Raw genomic sequence first — 22,506 nt, forward strand, 5'->3', positions numbered from 1 at the left:
CTTCTACGGCCTACAAATGCAACCTCCCCTTGCAAGTTCAACACGATTAGTGCAGAGAAAAAAAATCGAGTAAGATACAGTACGTAAATCATATTTTTTAATAATGATATTACATAAAATAGTGTTGTTATCCTTAACATTGAACACGTTCTAATGAAAAGCAAATATAGCATGTAACTCATAATTAGTATTTGAATATGACACAACGGGTACACGATAATGAATTCAGTAGATTAATAGGCTACTTATAGTAAAACAAATAATTTGAAATTCGAGTTTATGGAGTGCCATGGGTATATTTGGTTTATTTTCTGTATAATTACAGAATACGGAGGATGTTTCACAAGCAACCTCGCTTACGAACGTGACTCGAGTAAAGTCGATGACGTGATGTGTTAACTTTACGCTTATTTAGCTATTTTTCGCTGAATTATATTTATATTATATCTATATCCACACATCAAAGTATTCAAGAATATCTCTTGTTCCGTTTTATAATTCTTATAAATTAAAATTACAGTTCTTGTGATAAGATCCAATCACCTATTTTAACGTGAAATTGAACATATATCTGTACATTCTTACAATAGATAGATAAGGATGGTGTTGATCATAAATTCAATTCAATGAAATTAATCATTTCCAAGCAGATATATGAATCAATAAACCTTGAAATGGTGATTTACCGAGTTACAAGTTTCTTATAAATATACGACAAAACTCAATGTTAATGTAATTTATAACATTATAATCAAAATAATGTTTATGAATTATATGTATTATTCAAATAATTTCACATAAAATAATGTTTAATAATGTCCTCTTTTTACACATAACGACAGTGGATGTTCCAATTTCTGTATTGACGAAACAGTTCGTGAGCATGTCGTATGTATAACAAAATCGTAACAATGCAATGTGTTTGGTGTAAAGACTAAAATTCACATAACTAGCACCTCTTTCCCACGCCAATTCAGACATGACATGTTTAGAGGGTAACATAAAAAAATATATATTTTTGCTTTTATTTTTATTTAATTAATAACAAAATTTGCAAAATTACTCCATTGAACGTATTAGCTAAAATATTTTTCTCTCGATGAACCTGATAATTCAACGTTCATAAAAAATACCTAATTTTGATTATTCTTGTTAAAATTATGTTGTAGATTAAACTTTGCATATTGCTGCTAGTAACATTTTCTAGAATATCCAATATTTAGAGAAATTATGAACCATGTTTTATTACCATTTCCAACACATATGTGATGTTCTCGAATATTCTTGATTAAAATCATCGAATCTATCAATATTTTCGTTTATTTCAATTATTTAGCTTATGCGTATGTGTGAATGTCATGGCTATACATTAGAATAATCGATTCAATACTCTTCACAACAGACCTTCAAATGCAAGCGAATAAAAGGTTTGTTTTGATTATTATCATTAGAGATACTTAGCTTTGATGGGCTTTAATAGCACTTCTCTGTAATGTTAATACTCAATTATTACACAAGCCTACCTCTATTTTATATTCAAATATCAAGTTTATGGATTTACTCCAGAAACAGGGATCTCAGGTATCTTACGTATTCATAAAGAATTTCAAATAGTATTTTTAAATAGTAGATCAGAGAAATTATAGTGAAATAGTGTTAATATGTTACCGTAAAATCTGTTCCATAGATAGGATATTTTTCGAATACATTTTGTATTTAGTAGTTAGTCGGGTAAAATTTCTATATCACTATAATGAAAACCAAATTTCAAGCAAAAATGTGTACATATTTTATATATTCCACATTCGGTATCGTTTTCTGTAGGTAAGTATTGATTTGGTTTCAAAAATTTTGTTTGGGAGTTTTTTACAATTCAAAAAGATGTATTAGGTATTTTTAAACAAATCTTTATAAACAGATTAATTAGGTTACGTTTTACCATAAGACTTTCTAGAACTCATCTTCATAACCACGTGGACAAAATCGCCGGGGATAGTCTGCGTTTTAATATATTATTTGTCTATTTGCTTACTGAAATCACTGTCGATTGGGGCGTTGATAATAGTGACTTCCACTTGACCCAATCCCCCATAATTTCATAATGACTATGACATACAAAGATGTTAGTATTACCCGTTGCTACATGCAACGCTTATATATAACACTATTAAAGTTAACATTTGCATTGATGTAGTGACTGAGGTGATCATGAAAAAATACGATTATTGAAGGAGAAAAAATTAGGTTATTGATTATTGTTGTAGAAAAAAAAATACTTCAGAATCGACAGGGATTTTATACTAACAAAACGCTACTATATTCGTATCTATTTGTTTCGGGGGGTATTACAATAACAAAAGTATCTGGTAATATCCCTCCCCCTGTACTGCCCTACAACTTTTATTAAATCATATTGTAAAGTTTGTAAAACGGGTAAGTTCTAAAAATAAACTAAATGCTTAGTTCCATCTTACTAACCTCAACTAATTCAACGGCTATACAAAGCTAGTACATAGTACAAAAACAAAAAAACTACATCCTATTAAAAGGTATACTGTCTTGTAAACTAGCATATTTGCTTAGAAATGTACCTAGTTTACTTTACACGAAGCTAGAAGTTCCAGCTTGCTAGCTTACTAACAATAGCTTAGTATTTTGTTTGAATAACTGGCTTGGTATAAGCCGGCCACTATTAAAGCACAGGCTAGTATATTGTAAAAGTTAATTTAAATCTAGTTTCTAACATTTTCTTTTTTATCTGCGTTATATAAAATGATACAAAGTGCGTCCATGTACGATTAAAATGCACATTTTCAATGCAACATACATAATTTTGATTATGTTCAGCTATCAGATATAATTATATGTTAATAGTCCACGCAACTATGCGATGGGACGTGGTGAGGTGCGTTTAGGTAAATGTCAACCAGTGACCCCACCAGACCTGATGGATTCTTATCGTTAAAGTCAAATGTGAACATATTTTATTCTAATTTGAATAAGGGCCATTAAGGAGAGAAAACCAAAAGAATATGACAAAACAATAAGATGTGTATGTTCGAGAAGAATAGGTTACTCTACTCCCGTTGAAGTCTTATAGTTGGAAGGTAAAGAGATTTAATCTCATAATTTCCTTTATATCGTATATACTTTGTATACATATAATTATGTATATTTTATTTATAGCGTTTATAATGCTGCATTTTTAGCTACTCTTTGTATTTACTTGCAAAATTTGATGATAATTTTTTTTATTGAGTTTATTATAACATAGATAATACTTTTTATTTTTGTTGTTTTGTGCTTAATATTGTCACATGTTCATATTTTTGTCCCCGTTTTGAACAACCTAAATAATTAAAGACTTTTCTATATATTTGTCGTTAATCATATATATGAATATACATCTGTACGTAAAGACAACATCAATGAGAATATCTCACTTTGTAGAAACAATAATAGCAGCATTGTACTAACAAGATGATATAGAACACTAGTAGTTAAACTAATGAGGCAGAAATCTCCGTTCATCCATCTCTACTTCGAATCCGTCACGGAGTTTGAATATGACGTGATTGTGTGTAATAAGACTAATAAGGAACAACAAAAACCCGGGTATCCGCTTTTACGAAGGCGTTTGTGGCATTTTGTTAGTAAAAAAATAACAGGTACCTACCTCAATTATAAAAAAAAATTGCTACCATTACTCAGAATGTAACAAAGGTCTTTGTGTTTTAAAGGATGTTTTTAAACGTTACACACAAACTTTAATTTTATGCAAGACTAATTTTTAAAATTACTTTTAGTCCAAGAAAATGGGTAGGGTAAATGCGAATTTGAGATTAAAACTTGAACCAATTATATATATAATTATATTGATATGATTATATATATTATAATTTATAATATATATAATCGGTTTAACTTTTTTAAAGTTGCAGTTATCATCCCCTACCTTCTAACTACCCTATCTCAGTTAATTTAAATTTTAGGAAAAAAAGTCATAGAAACATTTTTGTGTAAAATTTTACGCTCTACAAATTTTATTTAAAACTTTTTTTTCTAACACTTACGGTTTCGCCAAAATTTCAAAAAAACGACTTTATTTTTTTTTTTTCACCCCTTCTCGGGGGTGAATTTAAAAAAAACTTGCACAGTTCGTTTTTAGATTCCTCAAAGTAAATTATATCAAAAATTCAAGTTTTAATCTCAAATTCGCATTTACCCTACCCATTTTCTTGGACTATTTTGCATATTAAGAGTTATGTAATATTTAATAAAAATCGTAATTTATTCTTTATAATAATAAGGGTTTGATACGAAATCTTTTAATACTGGTTCACGACAAGTCGCCGAAATTAAAAAAAAATCTTAAATTAATGCTTGACCGTTACAAAAATTATTACTTCAATTTCACGAATTAAACTCACATTTCACGTTTAAGACAAATATCGAATAGCAGTTTAAAAAAACAGTTGATTAGAAGTGGCCTTGCATCGAATAGGAAGTTCTTGTCGATATATTAATATGATACTATGTCTTGTAGTTGTTTGAAAGGTCATCCAGATGTTAATTCGTCGATTCAAACATAAACTTCCGGATATCTGCGATGACATAGACAATATATTTAATAATATTATACAACAGACGCTAGGTTTACACTCGCGGTTTCGCCCACGTTGTCAAAGGAAATTCCCACGGGAACATTTTTCACCGTGGTAAAGAGAAACCGAAATCGCTCCGATGTAACGTGAAAGAAAGAACAACAACAAGCAAACAAACACACGCTGTCGCATTTCTAACATTAGTTGAGATTTTTGATTAACAAACTTTTCCCAACAATGTATAGCCCATATTAATATATTGCCTTTGATTACTTCAGTAATTAATGAAATGTAATGGTAGGATATAAATATAGAGAGGTATACATAAAAGCAATTATAAAATGAGAACATCAGTCATAAAGCACTGTTTTCAATATGATGTAATGCAGCTAACACAACTTTTACTTCACCTCTAGATTATGTTTTCAAATCGATACTTCTCTGAAATAATGAAATGATGCTTTCAAAATTGCGTGGGACGATTGTTATGTTTATTATATATTTTTTTATGTTTTTTCTTTTTATTTGAAAGCTAAGGCCTCCCGCGTGGTTTAATTTATTTAATTTATATTTTATCCAGTTCTAAAAATTTGGTAGTGGCTTGGTACTTTTTAATCATGTATTTATATTTAAATATTTCATCATACTTTCGAAAGAGCACACGTACCTCTCTATTCTCAAAGACACATGAATTAGAAATTATTTTTATTAATGTAAAACAGTTTCTGAAACACAAAAGGGTCTGAAAGACGGGATTACATATTTATTATTTTATTACTTACAAATATATAAACCTAACAGATTGGAACGCTAATTTATTAAAGACATATATACATATAAGTAATAAAATAATAAAAACGTTATTCGTATTGTAGTCCTAAAAAAATATTTGATAAAAAACAAAGTAATTAAGCCCACTTGCACCTATTTGCTAAAGTGTGTACTGGCATAATGGCTTACACGATCTCTATAAAATTACAGTTTATTAGCAGCAGTAATATTAATTTCCCAATAGTAAGTAAATGATGGGATGGTGTACAATGTTTTTGCTAGTTTCGTCACGATCAACGAAGGCGTGCGTCACGCGTTCATATACCTACGTGAAGACGTGCACGCCACCTACCACGCGTTACAACAATGTATGTTTGAAAACATTTCCCATTTCCATTCATTTCTAGATTGTGAATCGGCAAAATTATCGTCAGCAATTGCAGTACATTCGCATTTTGAAATGGCAGCAAACAAGCACAAGACTTGCTGTAAAGGACAGACGCTCAAAAGTATACAGTCTATGCAAAGATATCAAGATATCAGATATACTATCATATCTAAATAGCAGTTTTTCAGAAAAACTGCATAAAAATTCAGATGTTATATTTCAATACCGTTGAAGCATGTTCAAATACGATTACGATTATACTCTTTGAACTCATGTTAATTTTTATATGTAATTAAATTGGATGGAAAGATATTACATGAGCAGTATTCTACAGTACTTACTAAAAGATAAATACTCATATTATTTTAGAATGTTAATAACTATTAATAACGCTTTGCACTCATACAATGCTTGTATCTAAGGAAACAAGGCTAGGTACTTTCATATTGTAGTCATAAAAATAAATATATCAAATTGAAAGATAATATTCATTTAGAAATTAAAAACTTTTCAACGGATTTTAAACGCGATTTATTCATTATATTATTAACCCGACGTTTCGAACACTTTACAGCGAGCGTGGTCACGGGGAGACTGACGCTCGCTGTAAAGTGTTCGAAACGTCGGGTTAATAATATAATGAATAAATCGCGTTTAAAATCCGTTGAAAAGTTTTTAATTTCTAAATGTATAATACTCGCGTGAAACCAAACACAAGATAATATTCACTTTTTGCATGACTTTGATGGGTAATTCCCATTCATTCATCTTCTGTCATGGAGACACGGATTTTAACGGAGTCGTGACAATTTCCGCACGATACACGCAAGTCGCGACGTAAACGCGGACAAACGAATCGTGAACGACAAAGGCGACGCGGCAGATAAGCCTCGCTACGTGAGCCGGCCGCGGCCGACAGAACCTTGAATACAGCGCTCCTTCCCTCGATATAATAATAAACTATTCAGTTCGGCCCGAGCCTTTAACGATTCAACACGAGGAATTTTCTTTCAATAAAAAATTCCACCACGCGTATCGAACCACGAATGATGTATCCTTTGCGGACACCTACCCAGTGCTACTAGTGCTCACAATTGCTATGACAACTTATAGTGAAGAGTGTGATGATTTGTGCCAATATACACCGTGCCATATTTGTTGCTTTAGTGAAAAGTAAAAAAGGTACAGATTTGATTTATAATAAGTGATATATAGACCATTGTTAGATATCAAATTCTTGCTAAACTGCATTCATTTTAAATACAAATCTGGAACCTGTTTGATAAGACTTTATAAAAGCACTCTAGTATAATCGGGCAACAAGTTTAACTTCATATCATGCGCTTGAATGAACCTTATCAACTTACTTATGGATGACAACAGTACTATGGACTTAAAGTCACATAGAATTTCTCAGTTTTGTAACATTATACTTTTCTACACCGTTCAATGTTATTATGGTTTTAAATTACGCAAGGTCAAATTCATATACATTCTTACATTATATAATACGTTTCAAGATATGAACAAAGATAAATTAATAAAAATAATGCATATTCATTATTATAATAACCAAAGAGAACACGCAATTAATTCAATCTAGTAAAGATTGTACATATTTTATAAAGGAGCGTTTGCATATATGTAACGGTTGCCTGGTAGAGATGGCTTTTAGCCATAAGGCCGCCATTTGCATACTAGTTTTATGTTGCTTTCGTTAAGTTTATCTCTGTTTTATATTTTGAAAGTGTGCAATAAAGAATAAATAAATAAATATGCACTGGGAAGATATGATTCAGGAAATAGTTTGATAAAGAATAGTTATATTTCTAGAATAAAACTTCCTATAATGATTATGAATTATGATCGATTCAATAGAATCTTATGATGCGTATAAATCAATTTTACCTAATAACGTTATAAATATAATTTCATATTAGTTCATTCATAACGCAATTCCTTGAAAATACGATGTAACATCGGGTTAATTAATAGAGTTAATTAGATAATTTAAAAAGTGAAATTCTTTAACTGTATATGAAGTACACATTCAGTTATTTATAATGTAAATCTAACAATAAGGTCTGATTGTCGCTTAAATCTGGGGCGATTGTCTGTAAGGTCGCCTTTGTAGTCACGTCCCAGCCTGCTTTTATTGATGACTGGCTCGATATGCAAATGCGTCGAAACTCGAAAGTCAGAACATGTATCAATTAGGCTATTATCTGCAGGCTATGTTGGTAAAGTCGAACGTTGCTTTGTTAATGCATATATTTTATTGTTTGACAGATTTAACGGTGAAGCAAACCTAGCACATACATAGTATGTATTTTTTACCATTTTCAGTATTTCAGTATTTACTGAAATTTCTAAAACACAAAACGGAAACAAAACGAACAAGATAATTCGGTTCTAAATATACAATTTACGAAAACAGTTCAGACATTTTAGCAGACCACCAATACAATCTACATGCAATATAAAATCGATGATAGTGATGTATCTCTAGTATACTCAATATTACAATACGGTTTTGTAAATACTTACAATCGATAAAAATGCTTAGCAAAAAGTACAGCCATAAATTGGACATGAAATCGTAAGTAATCGTTATAAAGAGAAACCATGTAATACTTTCATTAATAATATGTAATCAACATACGTTCTGTTACTATTGCTGTTTCACTGGATACCGAACTATATTTACAAATAATGTTAAAGTTACCATGATGTTTATCTATTATTGTAAGCAGGAAATTCTACATTGAACGCGGCAGCTTGCTAACAAATTCGCAAATATGCTACTAAACATAAATATACAATAGTCGTATGAGACGTTCGTGTGATTCACAAAAATAACAGATGAGTGATAAAATAAATAAGCAACTGTATGCATAAGTACAAAGTGGACTAATGCTTCATACATAAACATAATAACAGTTTTCAAAACCCTTAAAAGTTCATATTACATATGAAATTGTTTTATAAGATTGGCACGTGAGCATACATAACAAAGTCTTATTTCAAAACACTTGCTAAAGGAAAAAGAATAATATTTTCAAACTGCGCACTTTTTTTCATAATACCAGGTAATACATCTTTACTGGAATGAATAAAAATTAGCGGATACTTACTAACAATCAAGATGTCTACAGAGCTGTGACCTGTTAGCTAATGAAAGGAAATAGCATCAAAAGATTAAATGTAATTAAATTGAACTTGTTTTGTGAACGTAACTCTACGAAGGTGATTCCAACAATAGACAACAGGCCGTTCACTTTTTATTAAGTGTAAAACTGTAATCGTGGATAAAGTTTAATCTTGAAACTAACCTTTCGCTTAATAAATATTCATATTAATGTCACTTCCTATATTATTATTAAGCGTAACTCTATGCTACTCAAAAGATAGATTCTTGTCTTTCATATTACTTTATTTATTGTTGCATATAAATGTACTTTTTAGTTTTATAGCATGTAAATGCTTTACAAATGAAAAATTTTGAAATAATAGAAAAAATCGCGCCTCGTGATCAATTTTTTTCTACTCTTTCAAAATTTATGGCATATAAATGCAACTTAACTACTTATGGCATAACTTTAATCATTTGACAATGCATTATTTGATACTAGCTTTTGCCCGCGGCATCGCACACGTTAATTTGGATTAGTTTATAGATGTTATTACACAACCAAACCTTTCTCTTCAATCATTCTTTTTATTAAAAAAACCCATCAAAAACAATTGTGTAGTTTTAAAGATTTAAGCATATATGTATGCTTACGGGACAGAGAAAACGACATTCTTGATACTATGTAGTGATGATTGATATTCGGCATAGTAACGACTCCCACAGACCCTTAGAAGATATTTGAAAGAAATTTTTGAATAAGTTTAATACATTTAAGGCCATAAAGAATCCATCAGGTTGCTATAGGTAATTTAAGTTATCAATTAAGAATACCACTGCGCGCATTGAAGTTTTCTCGCTTGCTTGGTTTGACTTCGCTCTATATATCTAGTATCTCCAACATTTTATTTTGCATTATTATTCAAGATATCTATTTTATTTATATATTTCTATTATATGTAAAATATACAAAGCATTGGATGAATGGTATGTGAAGTTGATTAAAATACACCGTTTGCTATATTTACAGACATATAGATAATGTATTCTTAATGCTACACCACAGTGCACAAAATGCATTATAATTATCATTCTAATATTGTATTAAAATTTTAGATTTTCCGGATGTTTGAAAGGTTGGTCGGTAATTACGAGCTCACCTGACTATTTAATAAATACGTTATGTCCCGATTTGACGGATTTTTTTAGTAATTGCATTCAATCTCATGTCGATCACGTATATCACTACAAACTCATGATACATAGGTGTCCTTATTAGGAGATTATACACAACTGTCAAATAGTTGTAGTCAGTGGATAACAAATCTCAACCAGTCACAAGAACTATTAACGTGAGGGTGGTCAAACATTGAATATACAACGTCGGAACACCAAGGCTCATAAGATATTCTACACAATCCTTACGAATGCGCCACGTTTCAAATTCGTGACATTTTATAGGATTCGAGCGCTCAACGACTTCAACAGCGACAAGTAACGAAAAGTAACATTTATATGTATTTTAAGCATGAACAATATAAAGCTCGTCACACACGTAACTATAATAAAATAATATATATTCATTTGCTACATATTTTGCCTTCATTTCATTTATGGTCAACCTAGCGTAAGACACACTCACTCGTGAAATGTAAAAATCTTGAGGCTGTCTTTCATGAAGATGTTAAAACAATAACAATATATATGGTCTATATTTATTTTTTAAAGTTTATTATTACTCTAACTCTATACAATTAAGTGCGATTAATGCAAAGTAGCTCTGTACACGTCATTCGGCCTTTAAACGGCCTCGCAACTGTAACACACTACCGCTACCTCAAGTGAGTACATTAAACTGGAATATTCGCGGAAATTATGCAGGAAGATCATCTTCGTATTTTATACAAGCGTCATTTGCTCGCTGCTTAAATTTACAATGAGTCTTCATTTTATTTTTAGTTTTATAGCATTGAAATGCTTTATAAATGAGAAATTTTGAAACAATAGAAAAAATTTTATCACGAGGCGGGATTCGAACCCGCGTTTTTTGCCAAACCGTAGCAACGCCTAATCTCTTGGCCACCCCTGATCCCAAAATCAATCAATCACTTGTCAATGAGTCCACATTTTACTTATTTTTATACTCAAATTTGTCTATTTTTACACCACCTTAACTGTTCTTTACTGCTCAAATATGTTTACATCTGACATAAATTTGAATTTTCCAATCTTTACATTTTGTAGTTTATCCATTTTGGTCCAACTTAAGATATAAGATAGTTTTTATTCCGATTAATTATCCCAATAAATTATAATCTTAATATTTTTAATTATTACTCAGCCACATTAACGCGTGGCCGGATGTTCTAGTAGTGTAATAATAATTGGATGATTAAACTAAACCAAAATCTTTGAATGATTTAAACTATATTAAAATACATGCAATTAAGATGTATTTTTAAATATCAACAGAAGTACATAAATTATTTTCATGTTTACCAGCACTGTTCAATTTGATGAAATCGCTCATTACACTTTGTGCAAGTGCATATAAGAGATTCAATGTAATACCGGTGGTGTTTAAAGTGCCAAGTTCTGCTTGTGTAAGAAAACGAACAATGTGCAAGGTTGCACCGCTTACCATTAGTTTTATTCTTGGGATCTTAAAGTGATAAAATTTTATTGGAAAATAAGTAAGAGCACTTTTATTACCCACTAAGTGGCATAGCCAATGAGAATAATGAGGATGACTGTAAAATAAGCCATCAACATCTACCAGCACCTCATAAAGATAATTTTTAAAAGTTTCTATATAGCAGGTCTTGTGATAAACAGACATCCCTGCATAAACTTGGTGCGTTAAACGATATTGCAATAAGCGATGTACAAAACTGTCGTGAAAACATGATCAGTTTTCAAGTTAAAGTTCAGTCAGTTTAAAATGTCGAATACTTATACTAAAGCTCAAAATGCGCATAACTTAACCACTAATTTGCGTTCACGTTTTTAATGCAATCGATATCTTACAAGATATTAATTGCTAACCAGAACATTATCTGCTCAAACAGGCTGTAGTATTCTTAATTCTCTGTATGCACCTATCTAATATCTCATTACAGGGCCTTGGCTTGAATACCAACTGTCCGTTGTTATTATGCCGAGCTGTCATTTGAGAAGGTTGTACCGAAGCACTACTCAATGCGAACATGTTACTATAGTTGTCGGACGCACGCTAATGTCAGCACCGGTCACTTGAAAAATTACTAGTGTTACGATTGCTCCGTAAAACAGTTTCGATGATTTATTAGAGTTAGCCCAAGTCCGTGAAGTGATTAAGGACCAGGTAACTGACACGAGTGATTTCAATTCTCTGAATTGATTTTGCGAAATGGTCAATTTGATGTCGCTAATGATATATGGAGACTAATAACGTTTGAAACGAATGACAGTAATGATATATCAGACATGTTGTTAATGATATTGCTAGAGTGGAAGCAGATCTTGAAATCCAATTATTTATATGTGCATACGTATTATGTACTTTAATGATCAATTTAGATTCTACAAATATATATAAATAATAATGAATCGTCAAATGTAGCGTATAACTCGAGAACAGCTCGATCGATTCGGAAATTTTTTTCTAGCGTATCCGTCAGAAAATAGGTGTGAAATAGAGGCATGCCACTGTGTTTCGTACGGTGAGTGGGGGAGCCGGAGGCCCCTTTCCTTTTCCTCACCCGTCCCAGTCCATTCCTTCATTCCAGTCGTTAATCCTTTCCATTTCCCTTACCCCATAAAAGCGGGCAGCGCATTCTCAGAGGCACTACGTTTGCGAATGTTCATGGGCGGTGGTGATCGTTTACCATAAGGCGAACCACGAGCTCAGTTGCCCGCTATGACATAAAAAATATATATATTATTTGTGATGATGACGTAAAAATTTTAGATATGTGAATAAAATTTTAACACTTCATTTAAACTTTTCTATTCAAAATCAATTTTGCTTTCAATCTGTTAGGGTGTCTATACTGCATGTTATTAATCATATTCCAAACATAGTATGTCGAAGCAACAAATTTCATAATAAAATGAAATTTTAACACAGTGAGTCAAGCAATATTTGTATTTTAAGGATGTTTATAACATTACAAAATATTCGATGACGTTTATAACAGATGATGTTCGCGGACTTAGCAAGGTCAAGTTCCGAATGGACCGGAACACGAGTGCGTTATATAAGCGATGCCTCACGACCCACACCACATGCCAAGTACACTACCTAATCAATAATTTAAACTTGCATAAGGAAAATCATTTCATATATACATCCTTTATTCATACTTTTTATAGAATATGGGTACTAAGGCAGGTCCGTTGTCTTATAGAACACTATGCATACAACCTTAAGGCGTCCATTCCCTCTCCAGTCCATTCCTTTAAGCCCGTCGTTAATCCTTTCCTAATCCCTAACCCCTTAAAAGCGCGCAACGCATTTACATCCGCTCCACTTCTGCAAATGTTTCGAGGCGGTGGTGACAGCTTACCATCGGGCGAACTACCAGCTCACTTGCAAGCTATAACATTAAAAAATATATAATAAGTTATGGCAATGAAATATTTTATGACTGCCAAAAAGTAAATAAGAATTTTTGTATGTTTATACGAAATTTAAAAAAAAAAATATGAATGTATAAATTTGTAAACCTAAGAAGAGGCAAAGAAAATACGCAAGTGTTATGGCTATTTTTATTCATAAAATCTTAGCAGACGATATTAAAATACGTCCTCACATAGTCAAGGTTCAAAAGCTATTGTAGGTTGCATTAACCGCAATGTTCTCAATCATTTTTTGCAAGGACAAGGCGAAAACAGCAAAAACAAAGCATTAAAACTATAATTTGTATGCCAATCTTAGTTATCTTTTAAATCTTCTGTACATATTTATTAAACTGGTAGTAGTAATAATGTTAACGTTTGGTTTCTATTCTGTGTATTTGAAAGCAAGTCCATGTTTACTGATTTTTATTTGTCACTGCATTTCTAAAATTAAACATTCCATGTTTTAGTAGAAAAGACTTTATGAGGTCTACCTTCACGCATCTGACCTATTTCTCTGACATATTATTATTTTATAAACAAGCCAATCATCGCATGTCTTGGGATATTTGTGTAATATTTAAATAATTATTTTCATTAACTTCTCTTTTATGTAAAGAATAAGTCTTGGCAGGTTTGCCAACCAGGTACCACTACATCCCAACTAAATTCTAGCGTGTGGTCGTCTCTTATATGAAACATTTCTTGCTTATATATATGTACTATACACTTTAAAGCTATATTGATTTTTTATTCAAAAGAACACATTAAAAAAACAACTGATATACATGTAGCACTATTCATAACTCATGTTAATTAAAATATCTATGAAAATAATAAAATTGTTTTCGGAAACCAGTTCACACATTGTTACAGAAACAAAGGCCAAGCATAACTCTGCTTATCCGCTCATCATATTACGGGGGTAATTAGGGTCAATGAGTCTTATATTGCCGAAGATAGGTGAAATTAAGTTAAATTCAGTTATTATTAAGTAGATATTTATCTCTAAATGAGGTTGAACTACAATGCAAAGCTTGTGACCTCTGTCACCTCAAAACAGTTTTTGTCAAAAAAACGTTTTTATTGAAAAACTAGCTTTCCGCCCGCGTAGTCGCAAGAAAGATAGACCCGGGGCTTTTCTCGCTTATCCTATGTCCGTCTCCTGGTTCTAAGCTACCTCTGCACAATCGGTTAATGCGTTCTTGAGTTATAAACAGTGTAAATACCACCACTTTCTTTTATATATATATATATATATAGATATGTTAACAATACCTGCTGTAATGCGAAATTAGTAAGGTGTCTAAAAGTACTTAATTAGAGCGCCACATTTTCGTTTTATTATTCATATCACATGTCTCCTCATATAGAGCCATAAACTATAAAATGAAGGTTAAGTCTCAGAGGAGAAGCCCATATATATATATAGCTTGTAAACCGTGCCCTTGTAAATGAACGGCCATCACATGACAACAATAAGAAAAGGCAGAAGCATAAGTTAAAAATAAACAACCAGAGCTATTTTTAAATACAGGCTTTTGTATGCCTTGCCTACAGATAGCGTGTAAAATTACAATCCATCCTATCCCTTTCCCAGTATAAAAATAACCACCTGCTTTCACATAGGTATAGAAAATAAGTGATAGTGCTTATATATTCCCTAATGGTCGTGACTCACAAGGGATTATACGCGTGATGAACATTTTAAAGCTTGAGTTTTTTCGATGTGATATTATAAGTGTGATACGTCATGATTATTTTATATGCTAAGTCTTACACTTGCAAGCGAGATTAAAATACAAGAGAAGAAAAGAACAAATTACAGTAAAAAAAATACGTGAACCCTATTTTAATATACGATATGCATCTAATTTATGACGTTTTTACGTATAATATTGGAACCTCGGAGCATGGCGAGGCGTAATCAATTTAGACAGATATAATCAACTTAACTGAATAGATTTTATTATAATTTAATATTGAGTTCAATATGTACATATTCTCTTTAAATTTTCTCTTTTACTGTCTAAATGTTTTGTAGTTGGTAGCACTGTAACAAATTTTGTGAATGATGCCTATATAATCCATTTGTTAAGTGGGTAAGACACATCTTGTCTCAATTAAATCAATAACTATAATTTATACCAACAACGTACCTAATCATTAAATATTTTATAATTCATAATTCGAATCAAATCAATCTGTAAAAATAAAAAAGTTCAAGGAGATTCGCTAAATGTCGAAATCTATAAATAAGGAAACCAAAGAATATATATTAAGAAAAAAACACTTTAATGATTTGTTGTTTTAACTTTAAGTTACGCTTATATATTGACTCAAGATGCCAATTGGAGCTGTTTACAAAATTTGAAAATTTAGATTTAAATACGTAATTTAGTGCTACTTTCCTTCTTTGTTTTCTGTTTCTAATATATATAATTATAGTTTATAATCTTTTATAATTTTCTGGTTAATGACAATGTCTAACATTATCGATTTTTTTCATCACTTGGATTTGTTAATAGAAATCTTCTTTAATAAAAAATAAAACTCATTAATCAATTAATCATTTCTAGAACACTAAACTCATAGTGTATGCTCACACTTGTAATTCTTAGTTATTACTATGAACGTAAGAAATGTGTTAACTAGTAATTAGTATGTATGTATTAATTAAACTTAACGTGCGAGTCAATTCTTTAAACTCGTTTATCCTAGCAACATTCTCGGTTAGAATTTTTTTCTATATTAAAACCATTTATGGCCATGACTTTACTTGCCCTTGCTATCACGATTACAATATTTGAAGGTCGCCAGGCATCCGATGACGACCGCATTAGAGGCTCAACGACCCCATTCGTTTCCGGGTTAGGGCAACGCTTTATACATATCAACTTGACGCCGAATAGAGTATCTAACAATCAAATTTATTTAAAACTTAAAAAAAATTTACACATAAATGTTCACGTTTAATCATCAGTCGGTGTTTCCCTATATATGGTATTTTTAAAAGAAATAAAGAGGAAACTTTGAAATGAAAATTTTATGGATTTCTATACTTTAAATAAAATAGTTAGGTGAAGGTTAATCTCATCTTTGACCACAACACATTCGTTCTTACGGATTATTGGGCGTATCACTTCTATGTAATTAGTGGAAAAAGCAATTATTTAAATAGACATGTTATGTAAATAATAGTTCATTAACCGTATTTTATTATAAAAGAATTTATTTAATTGGTGACTTGTTTGTAAATTTTATTTATCGGATATGTTGTATTGAAGGGGTTCGAAAATAAATGACTATTCTGCTTGTGATGGAAATATAACATACCAAGCATATAAACTACTATTGCTTGAATACTTGAAATATGTTTTAATTTATAACATACCATATTTCCTGTCTGATGTCATCACTTTACATACTTATAAGAAAATAATATAACATGTATTAAATGATGTTTAACATCACGTTATTAATTTCCTGCATTATTAAGTAACCGTTAAAGCAAATTATTATTACATGTAACATGTTCACGGTATGTGCTTTAAAGAAAAATTGTATTTGTTATCTAAAGTTCAAAATCAGTAAAGTTTAAGCGATCACTTTTGGACTGTTAATTTTCATGTATTTTAAATGAAAATGGTCACAAAATCAACTAACTGAAAGATCTTCGTTAACTTTAGATTTACTATATTATGTAACCTCGCAATTCAAGAAAATGTATGCACCATTTTATTCTTCCGGCTGTCAACAAAAACTACTTGAACAAAATACAAAATAACTTCCGATACATTACCATCAGCGTATTTATGTCAAGATCTTTTAGCCCACTCTTGCAAAGGTCGCCAATTCATTACCTTTCATAAATTTCAAATTTAAACGAGCTTTAAACAATTCAATATTGAACATTGTCCTAGAGATGACGTCATTATGTATTTACTGATGAGCATTTAAGAATTAGTTTGTTGGCATTAGACAAGATTCATTAATTTTGAATTAAAAATCGATCGGACTTTGGAATAATGCATAATTTTTAATATTGCAATGAATAATGCATATTTTCTTATTCTTTGTAGATTTGCATTTATAAGTTTTTAAGATAAAACATTCATTCTATCTATCCTTGTTTCGAGGCTTGAATACCTGAAAGTATACCTACTTTAAAATCAACAAACTATCTTATTGGAAAAAGCAATTCTTTACATGATAAACTATTTCAATGTAGATCCGTAATAAAAGTTAAATTTACCAGTTAACTAAAACAATCCCACAGTTTCAAACTCTCAAATGACTAACAGGTCCACATTAATTCAACAAATTGCACTAAAAGTCAAATCAGTTCCTTGAAGGCAACCTACTGGTGTTTCGAAATGTGAATTCCTATTCGATACGTCATGATACAATCTATATCCTAGAGTTCGTTTTTAAAATGCAAACTTATCCGATCACTATGTACTTTGCATGTTGAACGATTTGCTGTGAGGATAACGAATTCACAGTAGTAGAAGAACAAGTACTTTTAATTCTATAGTTTTTTAATTATCGCAACAATCATCGTTTTTTTTTCGTAAACTAATTTTAATTAAAAAGTTACAGCTATAAAAAGCATCGTAAATTGATCTAGAACGATTTATTTGTGTCAAGTACAAACATGAAAGAGGCAAATTCGCAATTAAAATTTAATTGCAAACGTTTACAATTTGTTTTTACAATAAACCACATGCACAATCTCCACTTTGCGCCAGAACAACCTTTTTCAATTTATACAAAATCTGTGTTAAAACAGACGTCCAAATTCATACTATTAGGTTAGAAGATAGGTTAAGAGATAATACAAAAAAAGCATTTCATAATTTATAGATTTGTTAATTTAAAAATTATTGTATAGCAAGGGATAAATAAGAGTTTATATAATGTGCGTATACCGATTACAGGCTGGGTGAGCGATGAAGGGGTGGTTTGATGCTTTCCGCGAGGAAGGCGGGCCGACCCTATATGCCTATCACAACCGCACCGCAGTCGCTGCTGACGTTCCAGCATTGGCCTTGATCCTTGCGGCTATAACCCTGTACCTGGCGTTTCTTGCCATTTTCCCAGGCATCAGGAAGGAGGTGAGTGACGGTAATAATCTTTAGGATATATATTACCAGCTTTGTACAACCGATGCATGATACTCAGTAAATATGTTTTCTTAAGTAGATACTAGTTTTCTGATCTTCTATCTTTTAATTTTTTTTTAATTCTACATGTTATTAATTGCAGAGATTTTCAACATTCACAATAGTCACGTTGAGTCTGTTCGTGGGTACAGTAATCCTAGGTAAGACTATTTTTTTGCGTACTCCCTTTACTTTACTTTTCCTTAGCACTCACTGCCCTAATGTAATTATTATACATTAATGATAACAACTTATTTAAACACATATCCGAAAAAAAAAACAGTCTGAAATTTTGCAATAAAAAATCTCTTTGTTTAAAAAACAACCACAATCAAATAACAATTGAGCTTATTAATAAGTCAGGTTATAAAAGGATTTTTTGCTAGTACAATGTTACCCGAAGTAATACCTACAATATATTTACTAAGAGTATTCTTCTGTTATAAAAAACAAAGGAGTCAATTTGTTATAAAAAACAAAGAAGCCAATTAACTATAAAATTCTTATAAAAAAGACTGATAAAAAATTCAGTATGAGTATTCCTATATATCGTATGCCAATTATTTTAGGTTGAGAACATCGTACAATATATACAATGATTTTTGTACCATTTGCAAATAAGTCCCATTTTAAGAGCAAATTTGTTCCTGTATCAATATTTAACTTGTCTATTTATTTATAAAAGGTCATTAATCTTAAAATTCAGTATGCAAGCACGGTTCGTCCTGGCACGTTGCGGGAGCGCGAATCGCCCGCGCAGCCTACCGAGCCTTTTCTCCAGAGCGCCTCGACTGCTGGCTAGCGATACACGTCGGTCTAGGACACGTAAATGTTACGCTAACAGGTAGCTTAAACTATGTATTAAGAAGTATTTATAATAGATATATGGAATGTTATAACAAGCCAAATGCTAACTGATTGGAACTGTTGTTTTACAGTCATTTATTACACATACACCGTGTAAAACAACTTATGAACTGAATAATAACTTCAGTTACATATGATAGGTATAAATAGCAATGCATTAAATAGTTTCAATAGTCATACATTTTGAGTGTAAATAGATGAATAGTTTAATAAATAAAACTATAATTAAATGTAACCTATGAATTAAGTAAAATTCTTATATTATCCAGCACTATCATGGGGCAATATAACGCTCGGTGACCCAGGCGTCGATTATAATGAGCAATTTCGATGGGAAGAAGCCGGTGCCATACAAGAATGGTATCGAGCTGGGCTGCTGCGTGGCCTGCCATACCCTCTCCTCTCTGTAGCAGAACACTTCGCTGTGGAACACGAGGGATTCGAGTGGGGAGCAAAATATCGAGCAGCTGGATACACCACTACTACTCTTCTCTGGTAAGCATATATGTAGGAAGTATTTGAAAATTTGCAAATTTCTTTGACAGTACAGGGAATTCATAAATTAATTATAAATCCAACAAAATAAACACGACTAACACTTACTATCATAATTTTTACGTTGGCGGCGTCAGCAATTATGAAACCTATTGCGACATTTCTATTTTAGCCTAGTATAATTGTTTTTTCAGGACGGCTTTCGCTCTATGGTTGATTATGAACCTACTGCTAGTGGTCGTGCCAAGATACGGAGCCTATGCGATGACGGTCCTCGGGGTGACTTTATGTGCCGCTGCCGGTGGATACTGGGCATCTTTACCTCACGACCCTCTCGTAGTCAGATTAGATGGAGCTATGCTGTTCTTTTCTATGGGATGGTGCTTTTGGCTGGTCCTTATAGCAGGTATTTAATGTTTTAAAATATCTAACTTTATCTTAAAAAGTCTTAATTTTTTGATAAATGTTTTATTTACAACCATTATTAAAAATTACTAAAATATTTCCTTACGTTAATTGAATCACAATATTTCTATTTTTTCAGGGTGCATTTGTCTAGTTGTAGGATTACTAATAGCCGCACTTGACCTAGTGTGGCCTCACAGGTTCTCGACAGTATTGGAGGTAGATTACGATACCCCATATGACCGGCATGTGCTTATTGTGGACAGCCGGCAAAGAGCACGACCTCAAGCGCAAGCTTCTCTGCCTACTAGGATATTAAGGTATTTAATTACATTAGTAGTCAACTAATAAGAATAATTGATACGTTTTATGTTTGATTCCTTATAGTGCTAAATCTCCCACAACTTAAAATTTAAATGTACAACATTTCGATTTCAATAAAAATTAATAAATGAAATATAGTTAACTTGTATAGTGCTAAAGTAGTATTTATTTGTTTCTCGTTAAAACTAATCATTACACAGTTTAACAATAATTATTCTTTAAATTTCAGAAGATTATCATCCAAAACCCGCGATCCCGAACGGCAAGTATCTATGTCTATCGTAAACGAGAACCGAGACCGAGGCCGCGACAATCCCGCTTATCAGCACGAACAACGGAAACCTAATTCACCATGGCGCTATCCGTTGTTTAGGAGACAAATTGATCGGTAAATGATGCTTTTTCAATCTTGAGATTTTTATTTGAATTCAGAATATTATCGATCGGTTTTGTCATTGATTGAAGAATATAACGTTCTATACGTTCCTTTTTAATGCTGATCTTCATAATAACGTAACAATTGCAAATGGTTAATTTTAAAATTTCTCGATCCGCTCCAGCTTCGCCCGAGGTATGTCTTTTCACTTCACAAGAACGTTCCTTGTGCCTTAACTAAGACCACAGCTAAAATGTCATAAAATATTTAACCGAATTGGTCGACCCGTTGTCGATTTTAACGCTTAGCAACGCATTTGGCAATTTTTTATTTATATAGATGTACCTACCCTGTATTTCCAGTATATCTTTCTTTATTATTTTTCGAATACTTTATTTCAGTGCGGATTCTGCTTCGAGTATAGGATCAAGTTTAAATGGGAACAGCTCAGGAATAAAGATGTCACCACTAGCCACCCAATCAATACCCGCACATAGGTACATACCGACTGTAAGAATTTCGTATTTAAACTAATAACTAAACTATATAAGTAAAGAAATTTTTGGCTACAAAAATATTTTAATACAGATGTATCACATTGGTTATCACGACTTACATACGTAAAATTTCAACATTAGGATTCCAATGAACATTTAAAACTAATTGTCCCTGTATTATTATTTAAAACGAACATATTTTAATTTATAAATACAATGAAAGTCCAATTCTTTAACAAACGCTTTACGCTTTCAGATTTCGTCCACAAGTACCAGCGGCAGATCGAGTTAAGGACATGTGGTAATAGAAGAACAGCTTCTCCAATTTAATATTCTATGTACTTAGTAATTAAAATACTGAAAAGGAAGTGCCAACTTCATAAAGCTAGAAAATATATAAAAGTATCAATGTCAAATCATAACCCTGAAACGATTGCATCTCAATATTTATATTAGGATTGTAAATATGTAAATTATTAATTAGAATTTAAGTATTAAAGCGATAAAGATTCCATCCAGTGTCATAAATTAGAACTCTTTTTATATACTAATAATTTCGACTTCCGTCGAAAATTAAATTGCATGTTCTTCAAAGATATAATGAGTTAAAACGGCCCTTAGGCTTTAAGTTAAAATGTCTTATATAATCTAGACCTTAAAATATACGACGACACAAATATATACTTTGTGCCATCCTTCTAAAATAAATCGTTCAATATTCTTTGCTCAAATGTTTTTTTACTTATAACCAATAAAACTTCGAATAACGAGTCAAAAAAATTTAAGACATTCTATTTTATTTTCATATGATATAGTAGGGGAGCCCAAGAGGGGATTTTGGGATTTACTCGAGCGCGTCAGATTATTATAAGGGAACGTACCTTA

At 31.5% G+C, this 22,506-nt stretch overlaps 1 protein-coding gene across 4 annotated transcripts in view; it reads left to right on the forward strand.

Annotated features, from left to right (window-relative positions):
- Positions 1-22,425, forward strand: part of LOC119830780 (dual oxidase maturation factor 1) — a 33,150-nt gene extending 10,725 nt beyond the window's left edge. The window contains exons 1-10 of one of the 4 annotated variants that reach the window (XM_038353920.1): positions 6,711-6,945; positions 18,433-18,609; positions 18,761-18,818; positions 19,364-19,501; positions 19,794-20,019; positions 20,214-20,425; positions 20,564-20,744; positions 20,978-21,136; positions 21,526-21,621; positions 21,878-21,980. In XM_038353920.1, the coding sequence (XP_038209848.1) occupies positions 18,445-18,609; positions 18,761-18,818; positions 19,364-19,501; positions 19,794-20,019; positions 20,214-20,425; positions 20,564-20,744; positions 20,978-21,136; positions 21,526-21,621; positions 21,878-21,926 (1,284 nt within the window). In that variant the 5' untranslated portion in view covers positions 6,711-6,945; positions 18,433-18,444 and the 3' untranslated portion in view covers positions 21,927-21,980. Of the gene's footprint in view, positions 1-6,710; positions 6,946-18,432; positions 18,610-18,760; positions 18,819-19,363; positions 19,502-19,793; positions 20,020-20,213; positions 20,426-20,563; positions 20,745-20,977; positions 21,137-21,525; positions 21,635-21,877 lie in introns of those variants that run through there. The other 3 variants (XM_038353921.1, XM_038353919.1, XM_038353922.1) reach the window with 3 other exon arrangements.
- The last annotated feature ends 81 nt before the right edge of the window (positions 22,426-22,506 follow it).

The sequence above is a fragment of the Zerene cesonia genome, chromosome 12 (assembly GCF_012273895.1).
Source record: "Zerene cesonia ecotype Mississippi chromosome 12, Zerene_cesonia_1.1, whole genome shotgun sequence".
In the NCBI taxonomy this organism is placed as follows: Eukaryota; Metazoa; Arthropoda; class Insecta; order Lepidoptera; family Pieridae; genus Zerene; species Zerene cesonia.